This window comes from Pygoscelis adeliae, unplaced genomic scaffold, assembly GCF_000699105.1.
Source record: "Pygoscelis adeliae isolate BGI_AS28 unplaced genomic scaffold, ASM69910v1 Scaffold227, whole genome shotgun sequence".
Classification (NCBI taxonomy): domain Eukaryota; kingdom Metazoa; phylum Chordata; class Aves; order Sphenisciformes; family Spheniscidae; genus Pygoscelis; species Pygoscelis adeliae.
In genome coordinates this window covers 4,833,422-4,853,802 of record NW_008825100.1, presented here as the reverse complement: position 1 = coordinate 4,853,802, position 20,381 = coordinate 4,833,422, and the positions used below count along the sequence as shown (strand labels likewise).

Below are 20,381 nucleotides of genomic sequence, written 5' to 3'. Positions count from 1 at the left end.
AGGAATGATGTTTAAATTTTCCACTCAGTGAAACTTTTTTTTAAATAAAAAGGTATTAGAGCCTAAATTCTACAGCTGCTTTTATGCCCTCTTATAAGGGGTTTTTGCTGAAAGTTTAAGCTTGTGCTAACATGCTGCCATCTCAGTAAGTCTCTTGTTTGTTACCCCACTACAATCTCTGTGTCAGCGGTGGTTTATAATAGGTGTGATTTCCACTTGATATAAACATTATACTTCTTTGAAATTGTCTAAAACCTTTGAGTGAAATATGAAGGAAGTAAATTGAATGAACAAAAGATTCATTCTGAGATGTTAACAAAATATCTGGGTTTTGTTGGAGAAACAAAGGAAGTAATTTAGAGGGAAATCTGTTTGCAGTTTCAGGCTTGTTGGGGTTTTTAAGTTACAGTGTTTCTGCTGCCACTGTTTGGTAGGAAATAATTCTTGTTTTAAAGTGTTCATCTGTTCCTTTTACTGTTTCCATCTCCTTCCTGATTTGAAACAGTGGGTAGGGGAAGACTAGATGAATTTCTAAAACAAGCTTTTCTCACATCATAATTAAAGAAAATGTCAAGTTGGAAGGCATTTGACATAAGAGAATCCACAACTTTTATTTAAGAATGTAACTCCAAAATACTAATTCTTTTAATTTAGATGAAAACAGAATAATATCAAATATTCAATGAGAATAAATTAGTTTTATCTACCTGGAGTACAAATCATTCTTATTAAGGTACCTCCATACACAAATGCAAACTTCAACTTTTGGTTGCCATATTGAATAGTTCTGTTGTTCACACTTACTCATCATGAAGGCACTTCTTTTCCTCTTTTGAAACTTTAAGTTCAACATAGGTACTGGAAAATAAAGCAGGTAGAATGTGAAATTTGCAGCCTTTTAGTGAAATATGATGTATAACTTCATAGCCTGTAACTAGTTTAATTTACAAAGTTGTATTATTATTTTACTAATCACAGTTTAATTTCTTTGCCGTAGGAGTTTAAGAAATAGCATGCAAAATGTAAAGTTTTAGTTTTGCACTAACTGAAAGCAAAATGCATTAAATTGATGAAAAATGGTTAAATAATTTTATTTTTAATTACAGTGTTTTTGTTTGTTTTTTTAAATAAGGTACCAGTATTTTTTGCAAATTAAACAGGACATTCTTACTGGAAGGTAAGACATTTTTGTTGTGTTAAACATGAAATGCAACTTTGGTTGAGAAAAAGTTAATGGTGAGGGATTTTACCTGCAAAAATAAAAACATATTTAAAATAAATTACTGTTTATGCAAGTAGAAGTGTTTATAATAATTATCTGTCCAATTTGTTCATAGACTATGAAAGATTAGGCTTTTCAGAATAACCAATTTCATATGAAATATGTAATTTTTTTTGTTTCTCATTTTAAAAACAAACCAAAACAGATTGCCCTGTCCTTATAATACTGCTGCTCTTCTGGCTTCCTATGCTGTTCAATGTAAGTATAATTAGTATTCATGTATACGTTAGTACTGAAATATACAAAAAGCAGTATTGATTAGTTTCTAAAGAATGTAGTTTGCATAGCATTATATTGTGATGTTTGTGAACATGATGCTACTTTTCTCATGATTAAGGAAATATAGTTGGTTGGGTTTTCTCCCCCAGCATGTTTTGCTGAATTAGATATGGAAAAAATACTGGTAACGCTCTCTACTTTCCTTCTTTAAACCCATGCAGTTAAAAACCCTGAAACAACCTTCTTGTATTTCTCTGTATTCTGAAGTGTGCGGTTGGGTTTTTTCTTGAGAATGATACTAAAGGTTTTTTTTTAGACACTTATTTTTAATGTACCATACAGTGAACCTCCAAATAGGTGTGGAAAAGGGAATTCTGGTCATATCTGGCCAAAAAGTTCAATACCCGTCTTGTCGATTTTAAGCCATCCACTTAGTAGATAAGCCTTGAGGACTGAGATTTAGTCTCCCCATTTCCTTCATAAATTTAAATTGTTCAGTGGAAAAAAAAACAAAACCACAACAACGAACCAACTAAGAGACTGTTCAGCACTTAGTTCTTGAAATTTGTGATTGTCAGAAGTTCAGTTTTATGAGCAATCCTGATATATCCATCTATATTCCTGTGTTTTTCTGCTATTAAAGATCCTTATATCTACATTTAGTACTAGGTGAACTTTGTACATATTGGAGAAATAGTGCCCATGTTAATCTTTTCAGAGAAAAAACGTATAGTAATGTTAATGTAATATTTTATGCATAGTTTTGATAAGCAGTCACCTTTTTCCAGATCAATCAATAGAGCAATTTCTCTTAAACAAAACTCCCAAACGCCAGCTACTTGGAAATAGAGATGTACTGCAAGTGCTGTCATGCCTTAGGGATTTGCCTTAGGAGAGATGAAGTATTTGATAACAAAGCAGGCACTATGAAAAGTTTATAACGTTTTAAGCTTTTAGGAATGCAATATGCTTATTTTTCAAATACTGTGGAAGTGGTGGATGTGTGCAGTGCATTATAGTTACATTTATATATGAGATCCCACTGCCCGTAAGTTCTTCCGTGTGCAGACCTCTGTCTAATGATTTTCTGTGCACGCCTATTACTAAACTCTCTCTGGGTTTAGCTCTTGGGATCCTTTATGAATACAGGTAAATAGCAGATGTAGATCTTAGACAGTCCTGTATTCTCTGTAGTGGATTTTAGCAAGGCATGCACTCCTTATGAAACCTGGTCCCATTTTCCGACTTTTAAATTATTTAAATTAGGATCTGTTTCTGGTGATGCAAGTGCCCCAGACTTCTTTCCTAGCATCCCTTCACTTGCTTATCCTCCCGCTTCTCGAGTGCGTTCATCCCTCTTGTCAGTTCTTCCATGCCCCATGAAAGTGTCAGTAGGCTTGCCCAAGACCCCACGTCATGCTGTGTTGCTGTGAACTTTCCAGTTTTCACGTTATGTTACTTATCTATCACTGTAGATCTGTTACATGGATGGCAATTATTTAAAGCTGAATTTTTTTTATTATAGTTAGAAAGCCTCAAAGCATGTATTCTTAGCAAATGTTGTTGTTTGTATGTTTTTTATTCTGACAATAACTGTGATTTTAATTTATTTATTATAATTTTAAGAAGGTGTTAGAAATCATGTAAATGCAGTTTTTAGTAGTTTCAAGTAGTTTCAATGTAGGTGTATGTATGCATACTTTTTTCCATACATACAATTGAATGTGCAAAAAAATATTTTTCTAATGCTTCTGAATATATTTTGGTACAGAACGAGTTGGTGGTTTTTGCAGATCTTAATGAAGAAATAGCAGTTGTAGTGTTAAAAATATATGTATTGTGTAATCACATGAAAGCAAGCAAAGGTAAAAGAAAAAAACAGGAAAAAATCAAATACCTTGAAGTGCGTTATTTAGTGCTAGCCATTATGACAGTATTGAATTAATTTGTGTATTAAAAATTAAACACTTTATAAACTTCCTTCATAAGTACCTACTCAGAGCTCTTTTTAAATGATCTTCACTGTATTCACTGAGAATGTGACTGTTTATTCAAAAGGAAAAAGGGGAGTTCAAATGTCTTCTCTATTTTTGTTTGCTGTAGATCATAAAGTATGTGGGAGCAGACTCTTGTGAATTTGGGGGCATTGCACAATGCCAAGTACATCAGTGATAAACAATAACCTCTCTTTTTAATATTTTAGCCGAGCTGGGAGACTACAACCATTCAGAAAACTTGCCAGGCTACCTCTCAGACTATTCTTTCATCCCTAGCCAGCCTCAAGACTTTGAAAAAGAAATAGCAAAATTACATCAGCAGCACATGTAAGGATTTACAGCAGAAGATATTGACTGACTTTGTCAAATCCTGACTGCTGGTGCTGTGCTATTATGTAAAAAAATGAGTATTTTGTCTTAAAAGTTTCTGGGTTTTTTTTGTTGTTTTTTTCTTTTTTTTAAGAGTACATTTAATGTGATTTTTTTTGTAGATTGTCTGTATAATAAGTACCATTGATACTTTGCACAGATAGAATATCTATGACAGAATGACAGGGAAAATAAGTGAAAAAATGAACATGTTAAAGGTACCCTGAAAACAGTATTTGTGTGTATTACATAGGATATTAACTTAACAGGATATAATTTATAAGAGTTTTTCTCAGTCTTTGAGAATGCTCTGTGCATGAAGGCTTTGTTTTCATGGTGCTCTCACCAGTAAACAAGAGTTACTTTAGAAGTAACAAAGTCCTTTTCTTCAATATCTGCTCATTCCTGTGTGCAAGTCTGTGACCTTTCACTAAAGAGGAAAAGGCGATGAAGCAATGGAAAATATTTTTTTTTTTTTCAGTGTGTAACATTGTGGTACTTTTTCAGTGATGGTTCTTTGGTATTTTAGAACTTAAGTGCTTTTTTCACAGTTAAATTTAACAAAATGTAAGCTATATTTACAAAAACATTTGCTTAATTGCGGCATGTTGTTGGCTTTAGAAACTACTGAATGTTATGTTACATTTCAGTCAATGGCTTAGCAAATTCTGTTAGGTAGGGTAAAGAAATTAAAGTGAGTTGATGGTAATTTAAACTTTAAAGGTGAGCCTTGGAGAGAAGTTGCTGTCATCAATACAAAATACAGGACTGCAAAAGTAATTCCCAGATTCTAGAGCTCCACAGATATTTAAATGATACAGTGCATTAGAAATAAAACGTATGCATTTGCAAGCTGTGTTGCGGACTCTTGACAAGACTTTGTCTATGTGGAAGCACGAGTTTTTTTCTGTTAAAATTTTTGGGTTACAGTCTGTTTATGGTGAGAAAGGAAATTCAGATTTCAGGGTGGGGGTAGAAGTAGTAAAACGAATGCAGAATTTTCTGTTTTAGCTCACTAGGGAGCCTGATGCGGAGGGTTATGTTAGAATGTTTCTGATGTAGCTTCTTTCTTTCAGAGGGTTGTCTCCTGCAGAAGCAGAGTTCAATTATCTCAATACAGCACGTACCTTAGAACTTTATGGAGTTGAATTGCACTATGCAAGGGTAAGTTTGGATGAACTAGTAAAAATTAATTCCTCTGAGATTTATGGAAAAATAAACATTTAATTTTAGTGAGCCTTCCTGGCTGCTGCTTACAAGAGAAAAAAATGGAAATAATACTACCTTATTAGGTGCCTAACTGTGATTTACCAATTTCAATACCCACTATTTCACTCTAGTGAGGGTATTTCTTTGCTTAAATTTGGGCTTAGTTATACGTGTGTTATTCAGGTTGAGCCTTGTTGGCCTGAATGCCAGTTCAGTTGGCTACTGGTGAATAAGAAAAATGTACTTGTTGAATGTGCTTTTGATATTTAAGGAGCTGTCAGCTTTTAAAAATACTTAATTTGGTTCCGATTAGAACCAAACTATAAATCATTATCATTATATAATATGAACTGTTAATGTAAGGTGAGCGTACTATAATTTGATATAGTGTCAGTTTTATCTGGTAAAGCAAGTAGCTCAAGGTCTTGACTCAAACAATCTTAACCTGTCAGTACAGTACAACCATTTCTGCAAAGCCTCTGAATATAATTATTTTTAGTAACTAAGACACCTCTGTTTTTTAAATATTCTTGTCCTACTCCCTAAGGTTAGAGAAACTTGCAGTAGAAATGGCAATGTACCCTACTTCACTGCTCTCTGTATCCTGCTGTTGCACACATATTGAGAGATTTATAGCAGGTGTTTGATTAGAGTGCAAAGATATTTCAGGAAAAATGTGCTATTTAAATATGCTTACAATATTGTTTGTTTTAGAATCTCTCCTCTCTGTATTCTGAGATTGCAATTTCCTTCCAGGTAGGAGTTTAAGTTGCTGGTTGCTTTTAGTGTAGCAAATGTCAAGCCAGTCTATTAGTGCTGTTATTCGTAATAAACTGCTAGAATACTCTATATTGTGTATTTCTTCGAAGTTGGTGGAAGACAGGCCTAACTTAAGAAATTAAAATTCTGTGGTAGCTTATAAAGAACTCGGAGCAAACATTTGGGCTTGTCCTTAATGAAATGAATAATTTAATTCTTACTTGTCTTATTAAAACACATTTCCCTCCATGTTAATTTAGATCTGTTTTACTATGGTGTTGGTCTATTTGGAGAGAGAGAGATATGAGAATGAATATATATGAGCTTTCAAAGATATTTATATTGTTCTTCAGGTAATTTTCTCTTTTCTTTTAAAGGATCAGAGTAACAATGAAATAATGATTGGAGTGATGTCAGGTGGAATACTAATTTTTAAGAACAGAGTACGAATTAACACCTTTCAGTGGTAAGGACAGCTGTTTAAGCTAATGTTTTTGTTTGGTATTTCAAAACGTATTTTTACCGCTACCAGTGTCACACGCTTTAAAAAAGACTGAAACTTAGTTATAGCATATCAGGCTGAAATGTTTTACCTCATGCTGTGCTATGGATAATTTTATGATGGGGTTTTGTCTGCATGCTGTGCTGTTAAATGATTGTGGTGCAAACTATAATGAATTTTAATACTTTTTTTTTCTTCAGGAGTTTGTAAGCCTACTTTATGTTTAATTAACTGTATAGCCAGGGCCAGTGTTATGGTCTAGCTCACAGTCTTTAAAGAGACAACTGAACTTAAAAATATTAACCTGGAGAGTGACTGCTCTTATCTGTTTTGTCACATATAACTTAATTACGCTCTGTGTGTTAAATTTAATGTAGGTATGGCACTTCAGGATAACTGAGGTGGAGCATTCAAGATATTGTCATCTCTTCATCCATAGATAACCGATTTTATGATAAGAATCAAAAAAGTGCATTTATTGCAGAAGATACTGTAATTTATTTCTCCTCTTAAACAGTTTTTAAGACTGTTGTAAACATGGAGTTATCATCACTAAATATGTTACTCTAGTTATCAGTCGTCTTAAGTTGGGATCCTGTTCTTATTTATTCATATAAGAAGGGGAAAGATCTAAGAGAAATCCTGTTCTGCACTATAACTTCTATAGTGCTCTATAGAAGTGTTCTACAGAAGTTACGTCACCTTCCCCAATGCTTTTTTTAGTTCCCTCAGAAGTAACTTTCCCTTGGTTTCCTTTGCCTGCTTGGAATCCACTTTGACAGCCTTACTTATTACATATGTCGTTGAGTATGCTATAACAGCATTCTGAGTGGGCGAAGTCAGCCATATAAAATTATCATAATAGACATTAGTTTGCCAGGCACAAAAGCTGTTCACTCTAGAAAAATGATGAAAAGTTTGCATTTTCATTTGCTGCTGATTTTACTTTTTCATTTGCTGCTGATTTTGCATTTTCATTTGCTGCTGATGTGTGTGCTTGGGCAATGCAGCACTGGACTTTTCTAAAGTTCTTGGCTGGTCTGTCATCTTCATGTAAACAGATTAAATTGGTTACCACAATTGAAACTGGAAAAACTTTTCTCTGAATTCAAACTGATATGGACAGTTGAAATCCTTGGGTTTTTTGTTAGCTCAGGGTAAGATTCATTACCTATAATTACTCACCTGTTTTCACTTAGTTCCCTTGCAGAGGTTCAAGATGTTAATCACAGTCTCGATCTCTCCTGCAACCCAATGAATTTCTGAGGCATTCTGGTTTTCTGTGCTAAGCTTAGTCTCAAGTTTTGTTGTAAGATGTTACGTATTCTGTGGTTTACCATGTTGAGAAACAGTGTGAATGGTCAATTTTTAGTAGATTTTCAGAGAGAGAAAAAAAGACAAAGCTATGACATAAGCGTTATCCACAGCCAGATACAATTGAGCATGGTAAACATTTTTGCCTGTAAGCATTCAAAGATAAGTAAGCCTGAGGCAATTACGGAGCATGTAAATTTTCAGTCTCCATGGTTAGTTGGGTAAATTAAAACTGGATCTTACAATGATAAATCTGGAACTACCGTACTAGTCAGTCAGACCTGCCTTTATAATAGTGACACGTTCTAAGAAAGATATCCTTTATCTGGTAAGAGTTTTGAAGTGTTAGAGCCATTTCTGGGAAAGACTGCTTTATAAATGCAATGCTGTAATAATCAGGAAGGTTTTAATTCAGGCTGCTTTTACTGCTGGTTTTTTGGGGAAAACAGTAATAGTAGAAATAGGTTCTGTAAAACGCATTGGTAAATCACTGAGTACATAGAGTGGAAGTCATAATTAAGCTACATATCCCTACTGGAAGCTAGAGGTTTCTGTGAGCTCTGCTTCATATTGTTTGCATGCCAGGGATGCTGATCTAAATTCTTAGTGTGTTTTTTGGTGTATGTGTAATTACCTAAACAGTTCTTCTTTGTATTCAACCATATCAGCTGACATCAGGGATATTAATTTCTTCCTGTGAAGACTATAGTACCAACATAATTGGGCTTTACAAAAAAAAGAACCACCCCTGCCACATACACCACCCCACCCCCCAATTTCGTCCTATTATAGGCTTTCTTTTGCTATGAGTAAGGATTGGAAATGTCAGTTCTCACAATATAGCTCAATAGTAGACCTATTACCTTTCATTTTATCCATAGTTACGCAGCTGCTCCAGTGACACCAGTCCTGATACTTACTCTTCTTGCTTCTATTTATTCTTGCTCCTGTGCAACTGGAGCTGTGTAATGTCTTCCCAGTGCTTTATGGCTACAGTGAATATTCAGATATCCCTTTTTCAGTACTCCTGAGCTGAGTTTTGAGACAAGTGAGAGGATAGACATGCATGTATGTGGAAAGAAATAAAGGTTTAACTGTATTGCTCAGAGAAGAATCAAGTAAAATGTCTTTGCCCTCTCCCTCTTAATTTGATATTGTATCTAAATTGCATATTGCGATCCTCATGATCACGGGGAGAAATTAAACAGGAGGGAGACAAGGCGGGAATAAGGCAAAACAAAGGAGACTGCCTTTTATCCAGTGTGTCCTAACTTGATCTTCCTGTATTGTGAGTAATTCTTCTTTTCCCCAAACTGTGCTACTAGGCACAGAGACCTGGGAATCCAAGGAGTAGATCCTGCCCTTGAGGACCAAAGGAGAAGAGCATGGAGTGCCTCAGCCTTTCCTTTGTTACTAGATCACCTGTTCAGCAGTGGAGACATGCTTTCCTTTGCCTCTCTTTTGCGGTTGATGTCCCCCTAGAAAGCTTTGTTGCCTTTCGCACCCATTGCCATTGGAACTGCAGTTGCACTTTGGCTTTCCTAGTTTTATCCCTGAGTGCCTAGGTAGTACTTCTGTGTTCCTCCTTGGTCACCTGATCCTGCTTCCACATCCTGTACACTTCCTTTTGTGTTTGAGCTCAGTCAGCAGTTCCGAGTTCATCCAAGTTGGCCTCCTCCCACGCTTGCATGTGTTCTAGCACATCAGGATTGTTCTGAATTGAGAAGATTGTCCTTTAAGATTGGCCACATCTCCTCAGTTCCTGTGCCCCAAAAGGCAGCTTCCAAGGGATTTTGCCTACCAGAGCTCTGAGCAAGCTGAAGTGTCTTCTCCTGAACTCCAAGGTTGTTTAGTCTGCTGCAGCCCTCCTCACTTCCCTCAGGATCTTTAGATTCACTATCTCACAGCTGCTGGAGCCAAGTTTGCCTTTGACTACTAAATCTGGACAATCCTTCCTTGTTAGTGAGTTGTGCTACCAAGAGCATCTTCCCTAGCTGGCAGGTCCGGAACCTGTGTCAAAGTAGTCTTGGTCAAGAAATTTGCTGGGTTGCTTGGATCCTGTGTTATCACCCTCCTGGCAAGGGTTGGGGTGGTAAAGTCCGTAGTGAGAACCAGGGCTTGATATCAGGAGACTCCTTCCGCATGTTTGAATACAGTCCTCACTTTAGGACTTTTAAATATCTCTTCATTTAAAAAGATACATCTTACAATTTAGGATGCCTGAGATGGCTGGAGTCTGGAAAATCATACCAGGAAAAAATTACTGATGCCTGCCTGTTCTTACCCTTTTCCTTGGATATGCACCATTGCCAGCAGTCAGAGAAAGGAAGCATAGGCAGACATGCCTTTTGCTTTGGCTGAGTATGGATATTGTTATTTAATGACTAGCAGGGTATTAGGAGATAAGAGAGAGTTCATATGCACTGCTGTATTTTTTGAAAATAGCTGAGATTCAGCTTTGCTGAATCATTTATTTATACTTGAATGGTGACTCTTATGGGTTGCATTAGACCTTATTGGTTAATGTTATAGTTTTGAATCTGTTCCAAATGGTTTCAGGCTTAAAAGGCAGCTGACCTCACTGTGCCCAAATTATGGGGTAAGATTTAAAAACAGTGTGTATAGCTTTCATCCTTATCATTCTCCTTGAGTCTGTAAATCACCAAAGGCAGTAATTTCTGTAACAGAAGAGGGGAAAAAAAAGAGTAAAAAGGTAGTAGAATGTTTTTATAAATGGAATAATTTTGATTTATTTTCAGGTTTTCTGTTGACATGCAAAGCAAATCTGATATGTTGTAGAGTGTGTGTGGTTCAGTTTTTAGAAAAAGTATCTATTAAAATGTTCTTTTAATTGCTCTGTACCCCAAAATTTTAGAAAATTAATCACAACATACTTCTGGTTAACTACAGCCTAAATAATCTAATAAAACTTTTTTCTGTTTTTTCCACAGTCAGACTGCTATAATCACTAGTGTCTATCGCATCCAGAAAATTTAGGACCCATCCCTAATTAGTCTTAAGCAATTGTTTGTCACGGGAGGTGCAAAGAAAATTACTGCATTGCCAATGGAATAATTTGATTTCAGTGGATAAAATACAAGGGAGGCTACAACTTATAATCCTTGAGAAACTAACTTCAATAGCAACAATTTGTTAAAAATTGGAAAAAAAAAAAAAAGGGACAAAGTTATAGCTGCTGTGTTTTTTTTTTTTTAAACTAATGGCAAAGCTAGAAAAGAAAAAAGAAATGGGAAAAGATTTAAATAAGCATAATTTAAAGGCTAATATTCACAGACTTCATTTATGTTATTGGAGATAGAAACTCTCTCAACAAATTAGGACATCCAAGTTAGGTTCCTGCTCTGAATAATCCCTTGGAGAAAAATATCTCCATTTGATTAAGTTAAGAAAATAATTTCTATGTATAGATATCCATCTAAGGTGTCTGTTAATGTTTTGCTTCTCATCCTTCCTAGTCTAGAAGGTTTTTTATTCAACAAGGTGATTAATAGCCCCCCCCCCCGAAAAGGGGCCCAAAAAAAAAAAAAAAAAAAAAAAGAAAAAAGAAAAAAGAAAAAAGAAAAAAAAAGGGACAAAGTTATAGCTGCTGTGTTTTTTTTTTTTTAAACTAATGGCAAAGCTAGAAAAGAAAAAAGAAATGGGAAAAGATTTAAATAAGCATAATTTAAAGGCTAATATTCACAGACTTCATTTATGTTATTGGAGATAGAAACTCTCTCAACAAATTAGGACATCCAAGTTAGGTTCCTGCTCTGAATAATCCCTTGGAGAAAAATATCTCCATTTGATTAAGTTAAGAAAATAATTTCTATGTATAGATATCCATCTAAGGTGTCTGTTAATGTTTTGCTTCTCATCCTTCCTAGTCTAGAAGGTTTTTTATTCAACAAGGTGATTAATAGGCAAGTAGTAATTCCAGTCACTATTGAGGTCCCTGTATATTCGTCATGAATACGTTTATCTCAAAAATTGTAGCACTATCTTCACTGACACGTTTTTTTGTTTTGGTTTGGGTTTTTTGGGGGTTTGTTTTGGGTTGGTTGGTTTGGGGTTTTTTCTGTCTTTTGTAGCTTTACCAAGCCAATATAATAACTTGAAGTACAGGGACCATCAGAGATGACAGTTCAGATTAGTAAGGGTGCTCCATGTAAACATGCTGTGCAAAAGGTTGATTGTAACCCCTGAAGAGTTTGCTGTGTAATTTCCCGCAAGTTAACTGTGTGATCTAGATTCTCTTTTGCTTTGAGTTTCATGACAGTTGTCAGCGAAATCTCCTTTGAGTGAGAAAGCATTTGAATTGTGTTCTACAGTTTGCAGTAGCATATCAGTTGTTCCTTTTCAAAGTCACAGAAGTTAATGTTTTTTCTTGTTACAGTTGTAACCTTGCTTTTATTCTTGACCAAAATAATACTCCTGTATATTTAATAAAGGATATGCACTGTCCTAATATTGCATTTCTCTGAAAAAGTGTATAATTAGATTGTGATGGAAATATGGCCTGTCTTTTCCCATTTAGCATAACTAGCATTGCAGTGACCATCCCAAATTGTCTGGAATTACTGTCAGCATCTCGTATGTTTATAGATAACCTGCAAGACAAAAAGATCTGTAGGCTGATTTTTCCCTGTCGTGATATTTTAAATGTGTTTTCCTCCTCATAGTGTGATGATTTGTTTTGTTTTGTTTTTTAACTTCTTATAAAGACCAAGATCACAAGTTCTTATCTCCGTGCTTATATCTTGTCTTAGCTATTTTACTAAAACAAGTTCTGGTTATATTTAAGGACATGCAAGAACATAGAGAAAGAATGTCTTTCAGGAATCAGGTGCAGTTCGAAGTATTTTTTTCGTATTCTAAAGGATAATGAAAGCGGTCTCAGAGAAGAGAACATCTGATTGGAATGACCTGGGGACAGAATAGCTCTTTGGACTTTGGAACTGGGAAAAGATACTTAAATTAGCAATTGCCTTGGGTTTAGGATTGAAACAAGTGAATTTGATGGACATCTTAAATATATGGCTCATAAATTTCAAATTATACAAGCTGTTTTATATAATCTTTGATATCTTATTTTTTGTCTATGGAAATTTCATGAAAATGAAATTAAATCTGTTCTCTCTAGAAAGTATATTTTCAGTAGGTGTATTTAAGCCTTTAACCATGATTCAGTATACTAAGTTTTTAAATATTGTGATTTTATTTTTCATTTAGGTTGAAGATTGTAAAAATTTCTTTTAAGTGCAAACAGTTTTTTATTCAACTTAGGAAAGAATTGGTGAGTACTGTCTTAAATTTCATCTCAAAAAATGAGAGCAATGAAATTTCTCCATACTGCACATCTGCATTATACTGACTGATATTAAGTTGATTCTTGCCTTTATCTGCAATTAAAAGTCCAGCTTCACCAACATTCTGGCTATTTCAGTTCTCATACGGGCCATTACAATGCTTTATAAGACTATTTTTCATTTGATTTGCCTTATATTTTAGATATGTTTAGTTACAGGAAATGTAACTTGCTTGTATAAGACGAATGTTGAAAAGGTTGAAAGTAAATCAAGATTAAATTTAAATTTCAGAAGAAACCAAATTAAAATTAAAGGTAGTGCTTAACGCTGCTTCAGTTGTATATGTGCTTGTAAGTAAACGTTTGATTAAAACATGCTGACTTGTATTATTCAGATTTAGTAATACAAGTTGGCTTTATTACTTATATTTAAACAGAAGAGATAAGAACGTCTTTGCCCTTTTAAATTACATATGGTAATTTTTTTATGCCTACTTCTAAATTTGTTGGGGAAAAAGTTGAAGCTCTCTGTGAAGAATGTGTGTGTTTCACTGCTTGTGGTGTGTGTTTGCTACCCTGTGAAGCACCACAGGACCACTGCGCATTTAGTTCAGCAAGAAACATTGTTCCACGCCTCCAAGAGATTAGAGTCTAAACCCATCACAGACATATCACTGGGGAAAGATGGAGGAATTAATTAAAAATATGACTATGTGATTAACTCATCAGATTAGTTAAAAGGTTTTGTGCAGTTCTTACAGCTGAAAGGATTTGAAGACCTGAAATGTAGAGTTACTGACTAGATTAAAAAGATGGATTCTAGGCAGAAATGCATCCTGAGTACTATAGGACTATTCCAGATTTAGAGACAATATGGTTAAACAGGAAAAATAGAAGGAGGAAACACCTGTTACATCAGATCAGGCCAATGGCTGGTGACTAGTACTGAAAATAGGAGTCAAACTGTGTATCTTAAAAGCAGATCCTTTAAAATGAGGCCCACGAGTTTGCAGTTTTCACAAATGGAACTACCTGACCACATGCAGACACTTCATTGTGTATCACTTGACAGGAGAAGTTTAACCCGTGTGCTTGGAGCAGCATGAGTAGCTGTCAGTTCAGAAGTGGGGTAACAGGAGTTAGAAGATTGTGGAGTAATTGTGTGTAGAAAGAAATGAACTTTGGCTATTACATGAAATAAACTGGAGTATCTGTCAACGTGAGCAGACATCATGCAACATGAGCAGAGAAATGGTAATGATACAAAAAAGGGGGGAGGAATATTTCGTTGTGGTGACTCAGGTATTTCTTAATACCCTGCAGGAGCTATAGGCTAGTTCTCAAAGGCAAACTGATCTCTGACAGCCCAGAGGTCAAATTTTGTCTTGATACCAGTGTGTGTAACTTCCATTACTGTTGCAGGAATGTTGTATTTAGATCTGAGATGAGAATTTGGGTTTTTATTTGGAATTCAGAAATGATGAGCTGCAGTTGATTTCTAAATCGGAGCTTGTGGAAAAGGCTGTAGTAGCAGAGTTCAGGACTTTGAAGATTGAGATACCTAGATATAAAATTGGATTGGGTACTGTACTTGAGTGTTTTCTCTATTTTCTGCAGAAAAAAATTCTGCATGTAATTGAAGGTAATAGATAGCTTTCTCATCTTGTTTTTTCTGTTGCTTTTTAATACTCTGCATATTGTTACTTGCACCAGAATGTAGTATGTGTAACTAATGTAATTTCTCTTCTGAGACATCTTATCCAAGCCAACAAATTAAAAAGCCTTGTACTGTTTTTCTTTAAACTCTATGTATCAGATGGAAACTGATGGCAAGAACTTAATTTTCATTTATTCCAAGTCACGAATATCTTAAGATCAAAGCTCAAATTTGGCTTCCAAAGAAGGCATACTTAAACTAATTTTTTAATCAAACCTAATATTAAAATTGTTATTTCCAGAGTTACATTTCCTGAGTAGACTCGTAGGATAAGATTCATCTCACCTATATTCAGCTTCAGTTATGTTAAAAGAACATATTTTCTGTTTCATGATAATTAGCGAACCAAAGCTAATCATTAGACTTCCTCTATAGTAACCAGACACATGCAAAGGGTGAAACAATTTGGATGTATTGGAAGTACATTTTAGGATGGATTAAGTTGCTCTCTGGTGGCATATACTTACTTTTGCTTTCACTCCCATTAACAGTAAAGGGAGCCTAAATGGCTCGCTTTAGGCAGCAGAAACTAGGAGAAGTGACTCAGTGATTGCACATTTGGTATGTAAAATATCTCTGGTCTAGTGCTTTGAGTGTATATTTAAAAGCACCAATTTACGATATGGCAGTAAAAATACATTTATGGTATGCTGATGATGTGTTTCAAAGTTGTGTGTAAATATATAATAAATTGTACAGCTGAGAAACCATATTTATTCTGATGCAAAGCTGAGATGCTATAGGATATTAAATTAGTGGACTTGGGAGAGGAACTTTCTCCTGTTTTTTTTTTTTCCCAAACTGGGTTGCATATGCTTTTAAGCAGTCCTAAACAGAGATTTTTCAAATACTGCTAATGAGTGTTGAGAGCTTTTAATTGCAACTGTCCTCAAAAGTGCAAGTGCCTTATCTTTTAATCACCTATTAAATTTATTCCCTGACTTGGCATTGCTTAGAGGCATCAACATAAGTAAAGAATTATTTGCCTAGTTTTAATAGATTATATCTGTGTTTAAATAAATCACTTAAAGGAAGTCAGATGAAGCAGTTTAATGTCAAAGTCATTTTCCACTGGTAGCATGATATAATCTTGAATGGAAGCTCGTTGTGTATTCTGACAATTATATAGCTGGAGCACACATCCACTGGAGTAGATTTTCCATTGTTTCTTTATGATTTTGTGGGGGGAAGAGAATGTTATATGTATGACTTCTTCATCTGACATTAGAAGCCCCCTGAGCCATAACTTCAGTGGCAGGATTTTTCACCATATTTTTGTTTATTCTGCCTGTTCCCTATGCTGCTTCCCTTACATGCTTTGAAGCTGTTTGAGAATAATTCAGTAGTATCATTTTTCTAGATGTTTCCCTAAGCTTCTCTGTTTTCAGCTAGTTGCACCATTGGCTGCTGTAATGTCAATAGTCAGCATCAAACTCTTAATGCTGTCCAGCGTACTTTAGTGGTCTTGATTCTTCAACAGCCAAATAAGCCGTTCAGCATGTTCTTTTGCTCTTTTAGAGCCCAGATGTCCACTGAAAAATTACTGGAGTCTGTAACAAAACAATATCATAGGTTTTGTCCATGACCAAGACCTGGTTTCAGTGAGCGGCCAAAATGATTTTTTTTTCTCTTAAATTACAAGTTATGTATCTGAAGTTAGTGCTTTGAATTTTTTCTTCTTACTGACTTTTAGAAAGAACTTGGGCTAGAAGCACAAGGTGATGGGCTTATCTGCCCAAGTAGATACTTGATCTTAAGTAGCACTGGCATTCCTTAGATGCCTAGTTGATTGTTGCCGAATCCTATCGAAGTTTCTGCCGTTGGGTTTTTGTGTGAAGACCAGATACTGTTGGCACAATCTGTGTTGCATTTAAGCTTCCACAGGACTTTTGTCCACTATTTGTGGAATATCTTGAGTCTCTGGACCATCTGCCGCTTATAAAGGGCAGGACTTTTTGTCTCTCTCAGAGAAGGGGGGAGGGAATTTTTGCTTTGTTCTGGGATTTTTCTTTGTTTAGGCAAAGTGAAAGAAACCATGAGAGAATGTTTTTTTTCAACTCAGTTTCTCTCCTGAGCAGAGAGAGATCTGCTCTGAAGTCCCTGTTTCAAATCAGGCAAAGGTGGGTTTGAATAAATGTCCTTACCCAAGGTGAATGTTCAAGGCCTGAGCTGTTGAATGTGAGAGGGGCACCAATATTCATGCTGCTTTTTTTTTTGTTTTTTTGTCCTTTTAATAAAAGGAACCACAAACATGACTTAGACTTTACTTTGCCCTATCCCTCCAGTGTTTCTTCTTGGATTCTGTAGGTAGCCTGCCACACATGTGCCATGCTGCATGGTGTATGTTTGTAAGGTTATGATTTAAATTAACTTACGTGGTGGTATTTGGCTTACCTGTAGTTTCATGCTTGGGCCCTGAGCCTCATCACCAGTATTGTATTCCAGCTGCTTCACTCTTCTCCCCTTCTGTAGCAAGCAGACTGTTTTCCTCTCTCTAGTAGGAACCATGGACACTCTGCTCAGTAAGATAGTAATTTCAGAACAGAATCCAACTGTGACTCCCTGAGGTAGTCTTCTAACGTAAAACCCTGAAATACCTGTATGTCACTGTCATACCATAGAGCATTCAGCATCTTCCTGGAGCCTTGTGCTATAAAAACATTCTCATAGGCTGCACTATAACTGTCCTGTTATTTTATATGCTTTTGGCTGAAGTACAGTGGACATTATAAATGTTGCCTTGGGGTCTTACGCTGAGCCCCCGTTGATTCAAGCCTACTATTTTCAGGGAAAACAGGGTCAATCTTTTTCTAAATCCAGCTACCAGACAGCAGCAGAACCAGGGCTTGCACCCCAGAATCATCAGCAAAGATGAATTTCAAGTGCCCAGCTTAGGTTTGGATGTTACAGAACCTGCAAGGGTGAATAGCAAAAGGATGGGTGCACTTAGGAGCCAATATCTTATACTCTACCTTGAAGATTGATTCCTAGCTCTAATTGAGATGAAGGGTAGGGTTTGAGAATCAGTTCTCTCTGCACTGCAATGAAAGCCTTAAAAGCTATGAATAGAACTATTGTTAAGATACCTTTAAAGCTCTAACACACCAAGTTCCTGTGAAAGTGCTGTTTCGCATTACAATTAAGCTGATATAGCTGCAGCTCCTTCTCATCATGCGATACCAGCTCCTCCTTCATGCTTCATGCGTGATAGAGTGATCAGATGGTGGCATGAGAATCAGATCAGCTTGTTCGCTGGAATACAAACTAGGGGAAACAGCAGGACATGCCCCGCCTCGGCCCGCCCCCCCCCCCCCCCCATTATAGTGCTTTGAGTGACATGAAAATACATGACCATCAGCTCATATAACTTGTCAAATTCTCTTTTCTACAAGTGTAAAAGGCTGACAGGGCATTAAAATCTGCTACATCATGAGAACTTTTTGTTGGACTCTAAAATCTTAGCTGGTTCATCCTTTACTGGATCCAGATGAGGCAGTCCATAATTTTACATAGGTGCTCTCTTGCAGAATATTAGTGTATCCTGTTTATATTATTGTACGTTTACATTGTTGATAAAGCCTTTTTAAACTGAACAGATAATGGACTTAATTTCTGTTACCTTGTTTGTGACTTTTAATTTTTAAGTACTTCTGTTAACATGTCTAGAAAATACAGGGAATAGTTGGCAATACTTGGAAATTAAGAAAAGAGATTTAAGTAATTTTTGTAAATGGAAGTAAAATATCAGGTTTCAGTTTCTTGCATATAATTTCTTGAATTTCATCAATAGATACTCAGAATCTGCTCTTTACTTTTTAAATCCATTTTATTCTTTATCCTAAATTAATCATGTGGATGAAAATACAGTGTCATTCTTAGCCGTTAGGCACGATGACTTCCCAAATACAATGCTGCGGGAAGAGTTGCAGGTCTGCGCCCTGGTATCTCAGCAGATCAAGAGATGAGCAGGCCAGCAAAAGCTTAACTTGGAAAAGGGGTTTACTGCTAAGTGTGGCACAGTTACACAGTTAAGGTGTGCTAGATGTTGTGGAGGATTTAGTACTGTGAAGAGAAAGCAAAGTGCCGATGATGTTTTCTGACCTACGAAGGTTGTAATCAAGCTCCCTCAACAGGCAGAATAGCTTAGCTTGAGTTGCAATTTTGCTTCTTTCCTTTACCAGGAACCTAATTAATCATTTAGAAGTAGGCACATCAGTTGCTCTTGCAATCAGTACCTGTTCCCAATCTCTAATTGGCACGTGTGCATGACAATTCCTTGTCTTAACTGTAGTAATCTTGAAACAGGGAGGCACGTTGCCTTTGAATTCTCAAATGTAGTTTGGGTCCTACCTTTTGGGACCATTTCTTCCCATCTAGACTTGTTTCAATATCACTAAACAGACTGTTAACCTTTGAGCAGGCTCATTAAAAAAAAAAAAAAGGAAAAAAAATCCTTTAAAGAAAACTTAGAGGTATTTTAAAAGGGTTTATAATACATAAAGTTAATGTAAAATTAGAGAACCACTTCAAAAAGCATAATTTAAAAAAACCAACAAGCTAACAGTATTTATCTTAATTTCAAAAGTAACTGGGAATAATTTCTATCTGAAATAAATTTTTCTCATTTTTAGCATGAATCTAGAGAAACGTTACTGGGATTCAATATGGTGAATTACCGAGCATGTAAGAATTTGTGGAAGGCTTGTGTTGAACATCACACGTTCTTCCGTTTGGACAGACCACTCCCCCCTCAGAAGAACTTTTTTGCACATTATTTCACTTTGGGTTCCAAGTTCCGGTACTGGTAAGTGCTGATTTGAAATATATGAGAAAGGACATAAGAGAACAGGCAACTCATCAATAAACATAGGGAATTATTTAGAATCTATGTTAAAAGGTGACATAATTCAAGTAGCTTTTGAATCCTGCAACTGTTCCCCTCCCCTGTTGACCTAAGTTTCAAATGTTGTCGGTAATTTTCTAGGATATCTTGGAAATATAATTATTGTATTATTAGCGGTCATTATTGAGCTAGTACTCTGAGATTGTCTCACAGGCTACATTTCTTCGCCTGCTTACCTCCTGGGTTATGTTTATTTTAAAAATGTTGTCTCAGAACTTCCAAGTCTTTGGCCTGGTGTTTTTGAAAACTGATGGATCTCAGATCTTGTGTGCAGCAACAGCAACAAAACAGACCTAAATAAAGATCAAATAGAAATCAATGAGAAGAAGCTTGTACAAGTAAAGCCCATTTAAGCTAGATGCATGCAAATAGGCAACAAGGTCAAGACAAAAGACGTACATGTTCTGCACCAAAACTAGAAGTTTAGAAAATAAGGATGAAATTAAGTCCATAACTTTTAAGGATGAACTTGACATAATAGGCAAAAAGCTTGGAGGTGCAAAGAATTACTGTGGAATAACTGTAATCCCCAAGTATAAGCTCTGTTCTAACGATGGAGTGGGTGATGGTGTTTTTTTAAAGTGATTTATGCTTTTTATAAAAAAAAAAAAATCTCAGTTAAGTAACTGAGTTAACTGTATCTGCAAGTAATGCAGAATGCCGATGGTTTAAATTGTGCCTGAAGTAGAGAATAATGGAACAACTACTAATCATCCATCTAGAAAGGCAACAGTGTCTGTGATGTACAAAGGGAGATGATGAAAAGCTAGAAAACACAGTAACAGACTATTTCTGTTACACT

General features: G+C 35.7%; 1 protein-coding gene across 2 annotated transcripts in view; it reads left to right on the top strand.

The window, feature by feature from the left end:
* The window catches only part of PTPN4 (protein tyrosine phosphatase, non-receptor type 4 (megakaryocyte)), a 74,285-nt gene that overhangs the window by 14,039 nt on the left and 39,865 nt on the right, over positions 1-20,381 (top strand). Inside the window, exons 5-12 of one of the 2 annotated variants that reach the window (XM_009327149.1) lie at positions 1,133-1,177; positions 1,428-1,480; positions 3,705-3,825; positions 4,944-5,031; positions 5,791-5,832; positions 6,213-6,301; positions 12,884-12,947; positions 19,308-19,480. In XM_009327149.1, the coding sequence (XP_009325424.1) occupies positions 1,133-1,177; positions 1,428-1,480; positions 3,705-3,825; positions 4,944-5,031; positions 5,791-5,832; positions 6,213-6,301; positions 12,884-12,947; positions 19,308-19,480 (675 nt within the window). The remainder of the gene's footprint in view (positions 1-1,132; positions 1,178-1,427; positions 1,481-3,704; positions 3,826-4,943; positions 5,032-5,790; positions 5,833-6,212; positions 6,302-12,883; positions 12,948-19,307; positions 19,481-20,381) is intronic. The other variant, XM_009327150.1, reaches the window with a different exon arrangement.